Source organism: Ochotona curzoniae, unplaced genomic scaffold (assembly GCF_017591425.1).
Source record: "Ochotona curzoniae isolate NIBS_2020 unplaced genomic scaffold, NIBS_Ocur_1.0 contig_2404, whole genome shotgun sequence".
NCBI lineage: Eukaryota > Metazoa > Chordata > Mammalia > Lagomorpha > Ochotonidae > Ochotona > Ochotona curzoniae.
Window position 1 is genome coordinate 9,495,416 of NW_024465451.1, and position 19,430 is coordinate 9,514,845.

The window sequence follows — 19,430 nt, forward strand, 5'->3', positions numbered from 1 at the left end:
CCTTGACACATCTGGGATCTTGGGCAAAAACCCCTTTCCCTGGGAGATCAGGAAGGCAAGCTGAATACTTCTGAAGGCACTTTCAGTCTGATAATTGGGCTTCATATTTTTTTAAAAAACAGAAGAATCTTCTAACTGTTACATCATCTGATTAAGTCATCTCTTGCTGTTTTCCGTTGAAAATCTTAGCCCTTCATTTTATATCAGTTCTTTCTGAACCACCCAGCGTCATATCAATAGCTGACATTTGGTCAGTGTGCAAAGGGCTTTCACAAACATTATCTTATTCGGTATCTCAGTCTTATAGAGCAAACAGAGAGGGCAAAAAGCATTATTACATTATTTGATTTGCATGCTCCTGTTTAACAGAAAGGATAAACCTTATCTAGCAGCTCCACTTCTAATCCAGCTCCCTGCTAACCACCTAAGAAAGAGGAGAGGATGGTCGAAGTACTGGGGCCCCTGTTCCCACATGATAGACCCAGAGAAAGCTCTTGGCTCCTGGTTCAGCCTGGCCAAGCTTTGGCTGTTGCAGCTATTTGAAACCAGCAGATAGAAGACCTCTCTCTCCCTGAATGTAATTCTTCCTTCAAAATAAATACTTTAATTTTTTTACTTATTTGAAAGAGTGAAGAATGGAAAAGAGAGACAGAGATCTCCCATTGCCTAGTTCATTCCCCAAACCCCTCCAACAACTGTGGCAACCAAAGCTAGGAATCCAGAACTTATTTCTGTCTACCAAGTGAGGAGCCCACCTGTTGCCTCCCAGAGCCTGCACTGGCAAGAAGCTGGAGTCAGGAGAGTAACCAGGACTCGAATCCAGGCACTCTGATGTGGGATACAGACAACTCAAGAGGTGTCAACCTCTGGCAAACCCTATTCTCTTGCAATTTTTTTTATTGATTCATAACAGTTCTTCGTACTGAAGAATATTACTATATGCCTCTGCTATGATACAAGTATTTTCTCCAATGTTTGTAAACTATGCATACATTTTGTTTGTAGTGGGCTCTTTTCCTTCATTTTTAAGTCATAGCATATTTCCATATACAAAAGAACATGTAATGGCTGTAAATTATGAAGACTTAACAAGAAACACTCACGGACCTATTCTAAGAACTGAATGTCATCTGCTCCCCTGAAGCCTCCTGTGTGTTCATTCCTATCCCAACCCCTACTTCCCGTCTCAAAGCAATCACCATCCAGAACCCGCTTTTGGATCTTGATTTGTTTTTTAACATTCCTCACATGCCTTTATAGTGTTACTGATACATACATATTCCTACACAATACACTGGCTAGCTGCCTTTTAACCTTTGTAGTAACATACAATGGCAAAAACAAGTGTGCATCCTTCTGCGATTTCCCACATATCTCATTGTTTCTAAGATCATTCCACACTGATTGTGACAGGTAACTGCAATTTATTCATTTTCATGTTAAAAACTACCTAACTTACATGAACAAACCAAGCTGCACACATTTTTCAAGTACATATACAATGCTACAAATCCTACAAATAGGATCAAAGCTCTCCTGATAAACTTATAGACCTGTAGCAAGAGTTTCTCTGAGGTGTACACCTACAAATTTTGGTGGACACACACACGACTTCCTAATTCAAAGTCTTAATTCTTGGACCCAGCGGTGGCCTAGTGGCTAAAGTCCTTACCTTCAACACTCTGGGATCCCATATGGGCACCGGTTCTAATCCCGGCAGCTCCACTTCCCATCCAGCTCCCTGCCTGTGGCCTGGGAAAACACTCGAGGACGGCCCAAAGTCTTGGGACCCTGCACCCACATGGGAGACCTGGAGGAAGTTCCTGCACAGCACTGGCCGTTGCAGTCACTTGGGGAGTGAATCATTGGATGGAAGATCTTCCTCTGTCTCTTCTCTGTATATCTGACTTTGTGATAAAAAAAAATCAATAAATCTTTAAAAAAAAGTCTTAATTCTTATATATTGAAATTTAGATCTTTCCTTTACAAAAGAAGGGGGGATTTATTTTTATTTGAAAGGCAGATTTTACAGAGAGAAGGAAATATACAGAGATAAGGTTCTCTATCTACTAGTTCACTCCCCAAACAGCTGCCATGGAGTTGAACCGATCCAAACCAAAGCCAAGGAGCCAGGAGCTTCTTTCTGGGTCTCCCACACGGGTAGAGGAGGGCCATCCTCTGCTGCTTTCCCAGGTGGTAAGCAGAGAGCTGGATCAGAAATGGTGCAGCTGGAACACAAACTGGTGCCCATATGGGATGCTAGCAAGAGAGAGAAGGATTAGCCTGCTGCACCAATGTGATGGCCCCTGCTATTTTCCTTTACAAAACAAAACAAAACAAAAAACCCAGTTGCTCTGAGGGGTTGGTGTTGTGATACACCAAGTCAAGCTGTTACATGCCACAATTGAAAATCCTGGATGCTCTGCTCATGATTCACCTCCTTGCTAACGCACCGGGAAAGCAGTGAAGATGGACCAAGTGTTCTGGTTCCTGCCACCCATGTCGAAACCTGGATGGAGTTCCTGGCTCCTGGCTCCTGACCCAATCCTAGCTGCTGTGTCCATCTGGGGAACAGAGTGACTTTCTCTCTCCCTTGCTCTGCCTTTCAAATAAATAATCTTAAAAAAAAAAAAAAAGTTACTACAGGGTGCAAATAGTAGTACTATGGGTTAAGCTGCTACTTGGGACCCTTGTATCCTATATCAAGTCCTGCCTTCACTTCTGATCCAGTTTCCTGCTAATGCACCAGGGAAGGATACAGATGATGGTCTAAGAGCTCTCACGTGGGAGACTAGCATGAAATTCCTGGCTGCTAGCTTCAGTATAGCTCAGATCTGGCAGTTCTGGCCATTTGAGGAATAAACTAACATACAGAAGATCTGTCTTTCCCTCACTCTTTGTTGCTCTACCTCTCAAAGGAATCATTCTTGTAATTACTCATGCAATCATATATTCTCTAATTTGTTCTGAAGTTTCATTATATACATTTAATTTCAAATCCATCTGGGGCTTATTATATGTACATAATGCATCATATACAATTTAAGCCTAATTTAAAATTTTTCCAAAACAATTAATTGCCCCAGGAACAATTATTAATTACTTCACTATTTTTTTTTTTGTTTTGAAATGCTACCTTGATCCTAACATAAATATATACAGATATTAGAATACATATCTGGGTTTTCTATCCTGTACCACAAATTTATCTAGTATTATATATGCTGCATGCTATTTTTACTATGACTTTTTAATATGCTTCAGTATCTGGCAGTCCAGATATAAAAGCAGTGTGGATATTAAATGTAAGGGTAGTAATTAATTCACAGGGTTCAAAGAGGCAGTCCTAGGACTGGAATAGATTTTCTGATCCCTAAGTCAGCATCTGTTTTACTGAAATAGTGTTTCTCAGAGTCTAATGTATGTATAAACCATGCAGGCCTCTGGTTATAATACGTACCCAAGGTTCAATATTTCTAATAAGTTCCAAAGGGATGATGCAGCTGTCAAGACTTTAAGGACACAGTATCCATCATCCTAAAGTTGTATTTTTTGTTTAGTTAGAAAACTTATTTATTTATTTTAAAGTCAGAGTCATAAAGATAGATTTTTCCATTCACTGCTTCCGTTCCCAAAGGGCCACAATGGCCAGAACTGGGCCAGTTTCGAAACCAGAAGCCAGGAGTTTTTTCAGGGTTTCCCATTTGGGTGAAAAGACCCAGTATTTAGACCATCCTCTGTTGCTTTGCCAGGCACATTATCAGGGAGCTGGATTGCAAGTGGAGCAGCTGGGACATGACGTGGTGTTCTTATGTGATGTAGATCTGAGGACTCTGGCCTATGGAAGATGTTACCTATTGTTGATTAGGTCTAGGGCATCCACACTTAGAACAAATTACTGGAGATGGGGGGCTGTGCTGTGTGCAGGCTTATTCTCTGCCTGCAATTACAGCTTCCCACAGGGCTGCTGATTAGAGTTTCAGATGCTCTACTTATGATCCAAGTCCCTGCTTACGGACTGGGAAAGCAGCAAAGAATAACAACCCAAATCCTTGGATTCTGCACCCATGTGAGAGAGCCAGAAGAAGGTCTTGGCTCCTGACTCGGGACTGGCTAAGCTCTGGCCCTTGCGGCCTTTTGGGGAGTGAACCAGCAGATGGAAGATCTCTCTCTCTCCTCTCTGTACACCTGCCTTTCTAAACAAACAAACAAACAAATAAGTAAGTAAATACATTTTTAAAAAAGAAATTACTGGGGTCAGCAATGTGGCACCACAGGTCGACCAGCTGCCGACAATGCTGGCACCCAATATGAACACCAGTTTGAATTCCAGCTGTCCTACTTCTAATCCAGTTCCCTGTTAACAAGTCTGGGAAAACAGCAGAAAATGGCTCAAGCCCTTGTACCCAAGTGGGAAACCCAGATGAAGTTTCTGGCTCCTGGTTTCAGCCTGGCCCAGCTGGGGTCATTTAGTGAGTGAACCAGATGGAAGTTTTTTCTTAATTTCTTTTTCTGTAACTGTTTTTCAGATAAAATAACATAAATCTTTCAAAAGAAGAAGGGAAGAGAAAGAAGAAAAAGAAGAACAAAAGAGAAATTGCCACTAGAAACAAAACTTCCTTTTTTGGCATGGGCCGCTCTGTACACATCAGGCCCGGTTAGTGTATTTCTGAAGGATATCAGAGATGTTGCTCTGTTCCTGAAGTCCACCACCGTGTAATTGGTCACGAGAGGATCTACAAAGCTAATCATGTGATGCTGGCACATCTTCTGTTCTTGGGCAGAAACCTTGTTGGTGATGATGTCCAAGCCATCATAGACCTGCAGGAGAAGAAAATCCACAAAACCATACAAAGCAAAAAGAAAACAGAGCATTGACTTTATCACATAAAGTTTGTTAGCTCAGACTTAAAGAAGGGTTTGCAAACTCACGCCAAATAAGAACTAATTCTTTAACATTAAAATGAGGCTCTACAGGACTGAGCTGTAAGCATTTTCAAAATGGGCAGGATGTCTTATTTATTCTCCTTATCACAACTCTCTAGAAAAGTAAGATTCAGCATTGCTCAGGGTTCTAAACGCTTAGATATTCTTGGATTTAACTGACTCTAAAAAGTTTTTAGAATTTGTGTAAGATTGGTTCCATTTGTGGAGAAGTGGCCAACCTACAAAGACACATATATAAAATGCACACATACTCACTTTGAAGTCAGAACCCCTAATATTGCTGCTGTACTCCAGTGGAAACATTGTGATCTATCCAAATTACTGCTTCAGGGGGTCAACACATACAGTCTAAATATGCAAGAGCAATATCCTGTCTGTAAGCTCTTGATCTGCCAATTCAACTAAAAAGTTCAAGTGTACTTTTTCTAAATGCACGGTCTCAGATGGAGAACAGATCTGAAAACACTGGTTTGAAAATAGGGATGAATGCTTTGGGATTAAATGTTCTCTCTGTAATCACTGATTCTACAGGGAGCACTGAATGAACAAATAATAAGTTCCGTAGAGCCCACAAAGATGTTAAAAGCATTTTTTATCTCATGTTTCCCTTTACTTATATGGGTGTCAAATAAGTACAGCACAGTGTAACAGTTAGAAGGAAAAACCCTGGCGCCAGGCTGCCTCAAATCAATTCCAAGTTCTGCTACTCGTTCCTGGAATACTCTGGTAGGAACCTCTGCATCTCGGGCCCAGCACAACAGCTCAATTGGCTAGTCTTTCCCCTTGCAAATGCTGGGATCTCATATGGACACTGGTTCATCTCCCACCTGCTCCACTTCTCATCCAGCTCCCTGCTTATGGCCTGGAAGAACAGCAGAGGATGGCCCAAGTCCTTGGGACCCTGAACCCACCTGTGAGACCTGGAAGAAGCTTCTGGCTACTAGCTTCAAATCAGCTCAACTTCAGCCACTGTGGCCATTTGGGGAGTAAACCAGTGGATGGAAGAGCTTTCTTTCTTCCTTCTCTCTGTAAATCTGCCTTTCCAATTAAAATAAAATCTGTTTTTTTTAAAAGGAACCTCTCTGTCTCAAGTCTTCATAAGTAAAATGGGAATAACAGGATTGTCACAAAATTAAATGAGGCAATCAGTATAAAAGCACTTTTTTGGTTTTGCCTGGCATACTTCAAGTGCTATAAAAAAGTCATTATATCACTCTCCACATGAATACGACTATCACAGTTACCACGACAATCAGGACAAAAAATAATAAGTTCAGTGTCACTGCTTTACAATCTGAAGTTTCTGTGCTCTTGGCTACTAAGATTAGTTACCTTGCGAAGACATAAGCTATATTCAAATAAATATAACTGCTAAGTAACAAAACAGTACACAGAAAAAATAACAATAAATAGAACCATATGGCTCCGCCTTTTAAGCTACATCTGTGTCTAACAACAGAACTTTGTTTTTCAAAAAGATTCACTTATTTTTACTTGAAAAGCAGATTTACAGAAGAGGAGAGACAAAAAGATTTTTCAACTGCTGCTTCACTCCCCAAATGGCCTCAAAGGCTAGAGCTCAACCAATCCAAAGCCAGGAGCTTCTCCAGGTCTTCCAGGAGAGCGCAGTGTCCCAAGGACTTGGGCCATCCTCTGCTGTCCTCCCAGTGTATAAGCAAGGAGTGGAATTGGAAGTGGAGCAGCTGCGACACAAACCACAGGAGCCCATATGGGATGCTGGAGCGTGAAGGTGGAGGATTAAGACTGTTGAGCCACACACCAATCCCTAGAACTATAGACAGAATCTGGCCTTGCAAGCATCAGGATCCCATGAAGGCACCAGTCCCTGTCTGGGCTGCTCCCGTTCTCACCCAGCTCCCTGCTGTGGTCTGGGAAAGCATCAGAGAATGGTCCAAAGCCTTGGGACCCTGCACCCGTGTAGGAGGTCCAGAAAAGTTCCTGGTTCCTGGCTCAGTTCTGGCCGTTGTGGCCACTTAGGGAGTGAACCAGGGGATGGAAATCTTTCTCTCTGTCTCTCCTTCTCTCTGTAAATCTGCCTTAAAAAAAAACTGGAATCTAAGATACAGTGTCTCCTTTTCCTGTTCTGCTGATGAAACTCATAGGACACATTACACAGTGATGTCTTCCATCATGCAACTTCAGAAAACTAACAGAAGAAAAGGAATTAATAATTAGGTGTTGCCCTCTCTCTTTTCCTACCACCCCTTAACTGGCTCTGCAATTGTTTAGGATTCCAAATGACCCAGTATTAAAGAGCTTACATAGCAACAACTAGATTTTACCAATGGAATTTCTAAAATGTGGTAAGTTCTTTACAGTAAAAGGGATTCTTATATTTTCACACTGAGATTAATTTTAAAGAAATGCATAGCACCAAATATATAATGCCCACCAATGGCAGGATTCCCTGCAGCTCCCATTGGTGAGCATAAGAACCAGGCCTGGGAAGGCCCAGGTTGATCAAGGCGGCAGCACCCATAGACATAAATGTGGGCTGGGTCTGGAGGCAGGTCAGTCTGTGCTAAGCTGTAGCACTCACGGGTGTGCACAAAAGCTAGATGGGATGCAATATGGACCAGATTAAGCCACAACACATGGGCCCGGCACGGTGGCATAGTGGTTAAGGTCCTCGTCTTGCACGCTGGGATCCCATATGGGCGCCGGTTCTAATCCCAGCGGCCCCGCTTCCTTTCCAGCTCCCTGCCTGTAGCCTGGGAGAGCAGTCGAGGACGGCCCAAAGCTTTGGGAACCTGCACCCGCGTGGGAGACCCAGAAGAGGCTCCTGGCTTTGGATCGGCTATCAGCCATTGCGCTCACTTGGGGAGTGAATCATCGGACGGAAGATCTTCCTCTCTGTTTCTCCTCTCTGTATATCCGCCTTTCCAATAAAAAAAATTTAAAAATAGAAAAAAAAAGACACAACACATGCCAGTACATGTAAAACATGGAGTGTAGGTGGGCCTGGTGGGAGTTACTGGGGGGTTGCCCCAACTAGGCCATGGCACCTGCTTGTGTGAATGAAGACCATGCCTGTGGTGGGTTGGGCTGGGCTAGGCCACAATGTCTGTCAATTCACATGAGAGTTGGGGCTGGTGGAGGAACTGACCATACATTTCTACTGCTATGTGCATTGACTGGAGCGGGTAATGGACTAAACTCGACCCTGCACAAGAGTCAAGTCTGATGTCACCTCAGACAAGACTGTTTGGAGGACTCATATGCCAGCCACAGGGAAAAATCACAAAATGTAATGGTCCAACCTTGGAGTGCATGTACCAGGATTGGGCCTCTTCAGTTACTGAAGCCTGGTGGTGAACAGCAGGCCCAGATGCACACAGGGGACATGACAGCCAGCTCACCTATGCCAGCAGAGGACATCAAGTTCCTCCGTAGAGGATGGAAAGCAGAACAGGTTGGACAACTCTCCTGGATAAGCTTTCTAACAAGCGTCTGAGTCTATGCATGCACACTGAGGTGGACTTGGTTGGCCAATAAACCTTGGAAAGATTTTTCAATCCTGGGGCAATGAAGCGGACCATGTTTCAAACTATCAAAACCCCTAGGGAAGCACCCTCGGAATGTGAGACCCCATATTGGGGTCTCTTACATGTCCTGATTAGGTTAACAAAGAAACAATTTCCTCCCCTCCCGCCAATCCCCACCCTAGCCAGGCAAATAAACAAAAAAGCACGGGAAAAGAAAAAGTGGAAATATTTCTACCAGCACATTCTATCAGTGATGCAAAATGACTAGATAATGTCATCCTGACATTTGCTTTTAGATGTGTATTCTAGAGGCTCTTAAGATGATAAATTTCAGAGCCGGTGTAATGGTTTACCAGCTTAATCCTTCAACTCCAAGCACTGGCTTCCCATATGGGCAACCAGCTCATGCCCCAGCTGTTCCACTTTCCATCCAGCTCCCTGATTGTGGCCTGGGAAAGCAACTGAAAATGGCCCAAGTTCTTGGGACCCTGCATCCATGTGGAAAACCAGGAAGAGACTCGTGGCTCCTCAGCTCTAGTTGTTGTACCCATTTGGAAAGTTAATCAGCAGATGGAAGACCTTTGTCACTCCTTCTCTATAAATCTTCCTTTCAAAAAATAAATAAATCTTTTTTTAAAAAAACACAAATTTTAACAAACAAATAAGGCACAAATAGAATTCAGACAAAGGAAGCCTAGAACTAAGCTCACCTTATTACAAAAGTTTCCTACTATACTGATTTTAATATATAAAAATGCCAGCAAATACTACAAGAGTACTAATGATTTAAAGAAAGTAAAATCAGGCCCAGCTTCGTGACCCAGCAGGCTAACTCACTACTCAAGATGCAAGCAGCCTGTATCTGAACACCAAGTGGTATCCCACTGTTCTGCTTCAAGCCAGCTTTCTGCTAATTCAACTGGGAAAGTAATGGTGAAAGATGGCCCTGGCACTTGAGCCAGCACCAGCAAACCTGAAGCAGGCACCCCAATATCGAATGTAGCCATCTTACGTGGGACATAGGAACCCCAAGTTGCACCTTAAACACTGATCATTTATTGAGCTGTCCAGTTATAAATTACATGTTTAGGTATGGATTAGTTTATTAGTTACAATCATACTGAATTCAGAACCAGGCACTGTGGGACAGTGGGTTAAGCAACAAGGGAACCTGCCTCCTAGGTTTGTTCCTTTCCCCTAAAGTTATCTTCCCCTTTTTTATTTCATTTCCTTCTCATTTAAAAATAGATTTTGAAAAGTCTCTACATTTGGCCCTTTATATGTTACACCTGCCTTGAAAATCACAGCTTTGGGAGCTGGCACAGTGATGCAGCAAGCTAATCCTCCACCTGCTCGTTTCAGTATTCCATAAGCATGCCAGTTCATGTCCCAGTTGCTCCACTTCCAATACTGCTCTCTAGTTATGGCCTGGGCAAGCAGGGGAGGATCGCCCAGTTGCTTGGGAATCCTGCACTCGTGTGGGAAACCACGCTCCTGCTTCTGGCTGCCAGCTTTAGATCAGCTCAGTACTGGGTGTGTGGTCATTTTAGGAACAAACCAGTGAACAGAAGATTTCTCTCTCCCTCTCTGTCCCTATCTCTTCTTCTCTCTGCAAATCTGCCTTTTCAACAAAAATAAAATCTTTCAAACGAAAATAGGTGTGGAAAAAAATGGAATTAAAAGAAATTCATTAAAAAAAAAAAGAACGGTATGACAAGAGGAGTGGTTTGGAATATACAGGGTAGATTAGGTTTTGTAGTATTCCTATGGCTGTCTCTTTTTAAGGGAAAGGGAAGCACAACCATTTGAAGCCAGGCTTTCCAAACTGTGATGGACAAAATAATATGTATGTGATGCACTCTTGCACAGCATCAAGCTTAGTAAATGATAAAAAAAGAAAAAAAATTCTGACACATCTTTGCATCCGCAGCAATACAGATCTTGGACAGAATGCACAATTGGCTTTTAAGCTAAAACACAAGAAACCACAATGCAGAGCCTGTACGGTGGCTGCTTAGAAGTCTAACTGCAAATATCCAAAGAAGATGGATGTGAGAGAAAAGAAACGACACATGCAGTCAGTCACTGAGCTCTCTCGGAGGGCTCCTCTGGCCCTGTACCTGGAGGAGCCAGGATCAGTTATTCTCTTTCTACTGCTCTCACTAGCAGAATTTTTAGCCCCATTTAGCTCTGATCTGTTTGCCTGCCTGAAAAAACGAATTCTTCCTGCAGTGGAATTCAATTCCAGAAACTGAAGAGAAGACAGCTACAACACACTGAAAACTCTTTCGAAGCTCTCAGGAGAAAGCATGCATCAGAAATATATCCACAGAGAATGCTTTGTAACTAACAAAGGTCTTGTTTGAGAAAACCAAGTTCATAATTAACTTTCATTCTGTGGCCCATTTTGATGGTCTGAGTGATATGTTATCTTAAGGCATTATGACAGCGGAAATGCTCCATTACTCATTTGGAGGTGTGTGTCTAGGTCAGGAGAGGCAGCAAGATACAAGGAAGCCAGCCTGGGTCTGTATTATGGCTCTACCGCCAGCTGTGGCCTTCATTTGGCAGGTTAAGAGTATATATTTTTTTAATTCTTAATTTTTAAAGATTTATTTACTATTTTATTGGAAAGTCAGATTTACAGAGAGAAGGAGAGAGAGAGAGAGTTCTTCCATCCGCTGGTTCACTCCCCAAGTGGCTACAACAGCCAGAGCTAAGCAGATGCAAAGGCAGGAGCCAGGAGCTTCTTCTGGGTTTCCCATGCAGGTACCAAGGCTTTGAGCCACCTTCTACTGCTTTCCCAGGCCATAGATCAGGGAGCTGGATGGGAACTGGGGAAACTGGCACACGGACTGGCGCTCACATGGAATCCCCGCAGATGAAAGGAGGAGATTTAGCCAATAGGACATCATGCCAGGGACCATATATATTTTTTTGTCAAGTTTTCTCATCTATAAATTGGAAATAATAGCACCTATACTCTTCATTAGCTTATTCTGAGGCTTAGGGTTCGCATATATAGAATGCTTACAACACAGGCATGGCAAGGTAAGCTTGGGATAGCCACGTCTCAGAGTGTAGGTTCAAATCTCAGCTGCTCCACATTAGCTCCAGCTTCCTGGTAATCACGTGAGAAAGGGAGTGAACGTCTCAAGGTCTGGTCCTGTCACTTAAGCTGAAGAGGCAGTGGGAGATCTGGACTCCCAGTCTGGCTTGGCCTAGCCCTCTAGGCATTTGAAGACTAAACCAGTAGATGGGAAATCTCGATATCACTCTCTCCCCTATTTCAATTCCCCCTACCTCCTTCTTCCTCTCTCTCTCTAGTTCTTTTAAGTAGGTGAAAATAAGCAAACATTTTTTAAATGTTTTAAAAGAGTTACAGACAAATAGTAAGCACTGGATATTATCTATATTTAATTGGTAATGGAGAAACAAAATGTCCTTGGTTCTTCAAACCCCGCCAGGGAATTGAAGAACCATACAAGACCAGAACTGACGGAGGCTTAAATACTGAGACACTACATGACCCATAAAGCGTAAAATTCTTGCTATCTAGCTCTTATAAAAATTTACTAGCCCATGATCCAATCAAATGAGTTTCCCTTCCCAATATATCGAAAAAGGAAACGTAAGCTCAGAGTCAGTAACATGTCCAGGGTTACAGTGAGCCAGAGACAATGCTGGACTGAAAAAAAAGATGTTTTTCCTACTCTCTCTGCCACACTGCATTTCAAATAAACAAATACATCTTTTAAAAATAAGTGGTGAGGGCCTGGTGTGATAGCATAGAAGCTAAAGTCTTCTCCTTGAATGTGCCAGGATCCCATATGGACGCCGGTTCTAATCCCAGTAGCTCCACTTCCCATCCAGCTCCCTGCTTGTGGCCTTGGAAGGCAGTTGAGGACGGCCCAAAGCTTTGGGACCCTGCACCCACATGGGAGACCTGGAGGAAGTTCCGGGCTCCTGGCTTCGGATCGGAACAGCTCCAGTCATTGCGGTCACTTGGGGAGTGAATCTTCGAATGGAGGATCTTCCTCTTTGTCTCTCCTCCTCTCTGTATATGTGACTTTGCAATAAAAATAAATCTTAAAAAAAAAAAATGTAGTTAGATACCTGTAGGGTGGCTATTAACAACAACAACAAAAACCAAGAGATGGAAAACATTCTTTCCAGTAATGTACCACCATACATTACTGAAGAGAATGTAAAACAGCACAGCCACTGCGGAAAAAGCTGGCAGCTCCTCAAAAAGTTAAATAGAAGCACTACATGACTTGACAATTACATTACCCAAAAGAAATGAAAACAGGTACTCAAATACATGCACACGCATGTTCCCAACACTATCCACTATAGACTCAAGATTTTAAAGCTCATCAACAAGTAAACAAAATTTAGCACATATACACAGTGTGTAACATTCAACCATTAGGAAGAATAATGTACCAACGCTACAACTAAGACAAGTAAAAAAAAATGTTATGGCTAGATATTATATATATATAAACCCACAAATGTACTCAATTGGTAAATTTATCACAGGAGTTAACTACTGAAAATATTTTATAAGACATACCAAGAAATTACTGTATTGTAAACAATGAGAATCAGATTTCTTGTTCTCTGTCAAAACAAGCAAGGAGGAAAGACTAAAATGAATCCTGTGGTACTGGATCTGAGGTAGACACTGGCAGAGGATGCAACTGTGGCACAGCTGCTTAAAACACCACTTATGACACCAGTGTCAGAGTATCAATTCGAGTTGCCCAGCTTCTGCTCAGCTTCTGATCCAGCTTCCTGCTAGACCTGGGAAGGCAGCAGAGAGTAATCCAAGGGCAGAGGCCCCTGCCATCCACATGAGACCCCGATGCAGTTCAGGCTGCTAGCATTATTAGCCTGGCCCAGGAATGAGGCACCAGCAGATGGAAGAATATCTTTCTTTCAATCAAATAAATTCTTAAAAAGAAAGGAATGAAGGAAGGAAGGAAGAAGGAAGGACGGACCAAAACAAAATGCATAACCTTAAAGATCTGCCTTAAAATATTGGTTTAATTGCTATGTGCTTTTAACTAAGCCTGCAAAATCTTTGACATCTCTCCCTCCAGGAGGTGGAGCTTCATTCTCCTCCCACTTGGTATGGGTCAAATTGGCAACTCACTTTTTTTTTTTTTTAAGATTTATTTATTTATTGGAAAGTCAGATATACAGAGAGGAGGAGAGACAGAGAGGAAGATCTTCCGTTCGATGATTCACTCCCCAAGTGAGTGCAACGGCCGATGCTATGCCGGTCCAAAGCCGGGAACCAGGAACCTCTTCCAGGTCTCCCATGTGGGTGCAGGGTCCCAAAGCTTTGGGCCGTCCTCGATTGCTTTCCCAGGTCACAAGCAGGGAGCTGGATGGGAAGTGGAGTTGCCAAAATTAGAACCGGCGCCTATATGGGATCCCGGCGTTCAAGGGGAGGACCTCAGCTGCTAGGCCACGCCACCGGGGCGGCAACTCACTTCTAACAGAGATGACTGGAGAGGGGTGGGTTTGATACAGTGGTTTAGACACAGCTTGGGATACCTACAACCTATATCAGAATACCTGGTTGGCTCAAGTCCTGGCTCTGCTTCCGATTCCAACTTCCTGCTAATGTATACCCTGGGAAGCAGCAGATGCTCGCTCCAAGACTTGAGTCCTTGTCACCCACAGCGAAGACCTAGACCGAATTCTCAGCTCCCAGTTTCAGCCTGGCCCAGTCCTAACTATTACAGGCATCTGGGAAATTAACCTGCAAATATGAAGTCTTTCTAAGACTCTGTGTATGTCTCTACCTTTCAAATGGGAGAGGAAAAAAAAGAAATAAAGAAACCCACATTGAACCCTATTATCTGCCAATTAGAAAATAACTGAAAAACAAATGACAGGATCTGTCATATCAGGGAAGCGAAAAGGAAAAGAGTATGGAAAGGGAAAAAGCATGGTTTTACTTCAAAGAAACCTGACAGCTAGATGCAAATTTAACCACACAATTCTGAACATCACTAGTAATAAGTCATGTTGACATCCTAACCTTACTGAAGCAATAAGGAGACTTCACATTTGTGACTTTCCCAAAATCAATGCTATCCATCTAATCATGAGAAACTGTAATTGAGGGACATTCTAAAACAGAACTGACCAGTCCTCTTAAATAAATACATCACCAGCAGCACGGAGTGGGGAGGGGCAGCAGGCTTTTGACACGGTGGTTAAGACACTATCCATGACACCTGTACCCTTTGTGGGAGTGCTTGAGTTTGAGTCCCAGTTCTGCTTCCAATTCCAGTTTCTTGCTACTAAACAAAACTGGGAAAGAGAAGGTGGTGGCCCAGGTGCTTGGGTTCCTGCCACCCACACAGAAGACCTAAAGTGGGTTCCTAGCTCCTAGCTTTGGCCTGGCCCAGCCTAAGCTGTTTGTGGATGGAAGATCTGCCTCCCAGTCTTTCAAATAATACTAAATAAAATAATAAAATTGGAAAAGAGTGTGGACACATGATGACTGAGTGTAATATGAGATTCTAAGTTAGATTCTGAAGCAAAAAGAGTACAATAGCGAAAAAGCTCGTGAAATTCAAGTCTATGGTTTAGTTAACAATGTTAGGTTAGGCACTGTGAAGCTGAGACTTAAGCCATGACTTGGGACAGCTGCATCCAGTTCTAGTCCCAGCCACTCTTAAATTCCACTTCTGCTAATGCATCCTGGGAAGCAGCAGCTGACAGCTCGTGTACCTGGATCCCTGCCATCCATGCGGGAAAGCCAGAAAGAGTTCTAAGCTCTTTTGCTTTGAGCCTGGTCCATCCCTGGCTGGTGTGGGCATTTGGAAAATGAACCAGCAGACAGAAGAACTTTCTTTCTGTGTTCCTCCACCTTTCAAGTAGATAAAAATAAATAAATATATTTCTTAAATATGGTCTGTGATGTCAGAATCCTATATGGGTGTTGGTTCCTGTCCTAGTTGCTTCACTTCCAACCCAGCTCCATACTAATGCTAAAACAGAAGATGGTCCAAGTGTTTGGGTCCCTGCCTCCCATTTGGAAAATCCTGATGAAACGCCTTAATTTCAGCCTGGCCCAGCCATTAAGATGGCTTAATCCCCAATAGATGGAAGGTCTCTCTCCCTCTTACTATAACTCTTTCTAAATAAACAGGGTCCCTGCACAATGGCTCAATTGGCTACCTCCCAACACAAGCATCAGCATCCCATATGGGTGCTGGTTTATGTCCCAGTTGCTCCACTTTCCATCCAGCTCCCTACTTATGACCTGAGAAAAGCAGCAGAGAATGGCCTAAAGCCTTGGGACTCTGCAACTGCATGTGAAACCCAGGAGAAGCTTCCTGCTTCTGGATTCAGATCGGCTCAGCTGTGACCTATGCAGGCAGTTGGAGAGTGAACAAGTAGATGGAAGCTCTTTGTCTCTGTGTCTCCTTCTTTCTGTAAAGCTGTTAAAAGAAAAAAAGGAAGGAAGGAAGGAAGGAAGGAAGGAAGGAAGGAAGGAAGGAAGGAAAGAAGGAAGGAAGGAAGGAAGGAAGGAAGGAAGGAAGATACAAGACATCAAAGAAACAATGAGAAGGTCTAACATTTGTCTATTTGAAATCCTGCTCACCAACCTCCCCTTCAAAAGAAATAAATCACAGGCAAAAAAAGAGATAATGGCTAGGGCCTGGCATGATAGCCTAGTGGCTAAAGTCCTTGCCTTACACAAACCAGTATCCCATATGGGTGCCAGTTCTAATCCCGGCTGCTCCACTTTCCTTCCAGCTTCCTGCCTGTGGCCTGAAAATAGCAATAGAGGATGGCCCAAAGCCTTGGGTCCTGCACCCACATAGGAGACCCAGAAGAGGCTCTGGGCTCCTGGCTTCAGATTGGCTCAGCTCTGGCCATTGTGGCCACTTGGGGAGTGAATCAGCACATAGAAGACCTTCCTCGCTATCTCTTCCTCTCTGTATATCTGACTTTCTCATTTAAAAAAATGAATAAAATAAAAGCCAAAAATGGACACATAAGCATAAATACATACACAAATGTCTAGGAATATGTACACCAAGATGTCAAAAGGTTATCCCTGGATATGAAGTCTATATGTTGTTATTCTATACTTTTCAGCGCTAGCGGAATTTTTTCAGTAAGTAAGTATCATTTTTCCCAAATACAAAAAGGCTTTTTTCATTGATTCTTTTTAGCTAATGTTCTCAATTCATCAACCACTGATTCTGTCTTGAAAGTGTGCTAAGTTATCTCTGCTTCCCAGGCACGAGCCAACTCAACTCCAGCCCCTCTCACCCAGGTAAGGAAAGAGAATCCCATTGTCTGCCTCTCTAGCCTACTTGCCCCCACCCAATAGTTACTCCATGAATAAACTTACTATCACTTCCTTGTTTAAAACCCCAAAATCTGTTCCCATGATCTATATTTTTAGTTTCACCTCCTACAACTATCCGCCAGGACTCCATATGCTAGAGTTGCAAAAGCATATACACTATACCCTTCCTTGACTTTGCTCATGCTGTTCCGTCACAAATATTCTTTCCTCCTCTCTGCCTGATAAAATATACAGTGTTACAGAGGGAAAAAAATGAGATGGCGGATGAATGGATAAACATAGGGAGGCGATGGGAAAACAGAGAACAACATACAAATACGAGATCTAAAACCAGTAACTTTTGGGGCTGCTCACCACTTGGGGCACCCACATCCCAGGAGAGAGGCCTAGTTCACATCCAAGCTGTTCTACTCCAGATCCAGCTTCGTGCTGATGCACCAGGAAAGCAGCAGAAGACCACCCAAGTGCTTGGGTTCCTGGGTGGAATTCTAGGCTCCTGGCTCCAGCCTGGCCCAGCCCAGACTTGGGAGCACGTGAGAAGTGAAGCAGCAGATGTAAGATCTCCCCTTTCTGTCTCTGTCTCGTTCTGCATTGTGTCTTCCCTCTCTGTCATTCTGCCTTTCATATACATACACAGATAGACATGTCTTTAAAAATAAAAATAGGTCATTTTTGGTAGAAATGAGATAGGGCCCATCACAAAAGATTGTGATGAAGATACATCACTTTTAGAATAGTGGCTATATGGGCCCGGTGCAGTGGCCTACTGACTAAAGTCCTCACCTTGAACGTACCAGGATCCCGTATGGGTGCCAGCTCTAACGGCAGCCCTGCTCCACTTCCTATCCAGCTCCCTGCTTGTGGCCTGGGAAAGCAGTGGCGGATGGCCCAAAGCCTTGGGACCCTGCATCCGCCTAGGAGACCTGGAAGAGTTCCCAGTTCCTGGCTTTAGATTGGTGCAACTCCAGCTGTTGCTGTCACTTGGGGAGTGAATCATTGGACGGAAGATATCTCTCTCCGTCTCTCCTCCTCTCTGTATATCTGACTTTGCAATACAAATAAATCTTAAAAAAAATAAAATAACAGTGCCTATGTATGTTTTATGTTATAAACCACATCCTCCTCCTCCATGGCCCACTAGTAAGCCTTGGAATCCCAGCTGCCACAATGAGGATGGAATGGTGAGGCTTCCATTCGGAAGCAGGCCCCAAAAGAAGCAAGGAAACAAAAAAGATTCTGCTCTGAATCAAAGGTATCTGAAAAATCCAGCCCACAACCTTGAAACTACAGCCAATCCCATTAAATAACACTCAAGTCCCATTTGTCCTTCCACCAACAACCAGCATTTCTTTCTGAAGTGGAGCTGCCTCAACACCCTGCCTCGGGCCCTGAAGCATCATGGCAGCACCTCCCACTCAGAGCTGAGTCCGCAGGCCTCCTGTGCGCTGGCCTCCACCTTCCCAGCAGGCCAGTCATCATTTCTCCTTTCAAGTTCTCCCCTTAGCTGCAAAAAAATGGCCATGTATGTGTGACTACACAACTAAACAAGGGAACCAAAGGAAAACAAGATGAATTTACAATGGAGGAGCACCTAAGGACCTGAATGTCACACAATTTTATGAATCAGAAAGATTTCCTTTCATCAGACTTGTCCATTTAAATATCACCTCTGCCAGCTATGTCAAAGAGCCCCCAGCACAGGCCTGGTCTCTAACACCTTACCAGTTTCATGCCCTAGGTAAGCCTCCGTGACCCACCACCCCACCTCTCCTTTCACACCCCTATCTCAGCATCCCAGGTCTCCTGCAGCACTGTCAGGCAGACCATTCTTTGGAACAAAACACTGTACCTAAATTATGCCCCAGAGCAGAAAAAACAACAGAGTTCCACACCTAGTAGATGACACATAACCTGCTTACTAGTCTGCCAAACATCAATTGCTTCTGCGGTAGGTTTAGGCAAACACTGCACTTCTGGGTCTGACTGCTGCTTCTCCATAATACTTTGTAAGATTCACAGTGTTAGAGACACTTCCCTCTGTAAACCCAGCTTTGTGTTTATTTTCTCCCAGCATATTGTTGTGGTCTGTATTTGCAGGTCGTCATTGCCCAGGCGTGACCAGTGCCTTCAAGATTCTCAGAAAAATGTCTCACCCAGCCACTGAGGGCCATGCACTGCACTTTGAACGTATCTGCCAAGAGAAGGCTGGAGCTGAAAGGAAGACCTCCAGTATCATCTTCCTGAAATGTAGCAGACTCCACAACTGAGCTGGAAGAGCCAGATCCAATTCCCAGGTGTGAGTGTCAGCGGTGTGATCGCTGGTCTGCTCTGTAATCTTTCCGCACCCCAGTTTTTCCATCTTGGAAAACAGGGGTTGTGTTACCTGTCCCTCTTGGAACTGAGACTCTCATGACTAAAGGAGAATATTGATGTTTCTACAATTTGTGAAGGAACTGGGGTTCAGAAAATGAAGCACAAAGGTTTCTCATTCTGGTTAGGAGAAATCGGCAGGAAAGGCCAGAGTTTTGGAGCAAGGAAGGAAGTGATCCGTCAGCCTGCAGGTCTGACCTCCTTTCCACCCAGTCACCAGGAACCTGAGGCCAGCTGGTGAGAAGTGTTGTTGCTCT

At 43.5% G+C, this 19,430-nt stretch overlaps 1 protein-coding gene across 4 annotated transcripts in view; it reads right to left on the reverse strand.

Annotated features, from left to right (window-relative positions):
- The window catches only part of TRIT1 (tRNA isopentenyltransferase 1), a 45,440-nt gene that overhangs the window by 19,235 nt on the left and 6,775 nt on the right, over positions 1-19,430 (reverse strand). For 3 of the 4 annotated variants that reach the window (XM_040974284.1, XM_040974283.1, XM_040974286.1), the window contains exon 2: positions 4,681-4,821. The exons of the other annotated variant lie outside the window; for it this stretch is intronic. In XM_040974284.1, coding sequence (XP_040830218.1) covers positions 4,681-4,821 — 141 coding nt within the window. The remainder of the gene's footprint in view (positions 1-4,680; positions 4,822-19,430) is intronic. 4 annotated transcript variants of the gene reach the window in all.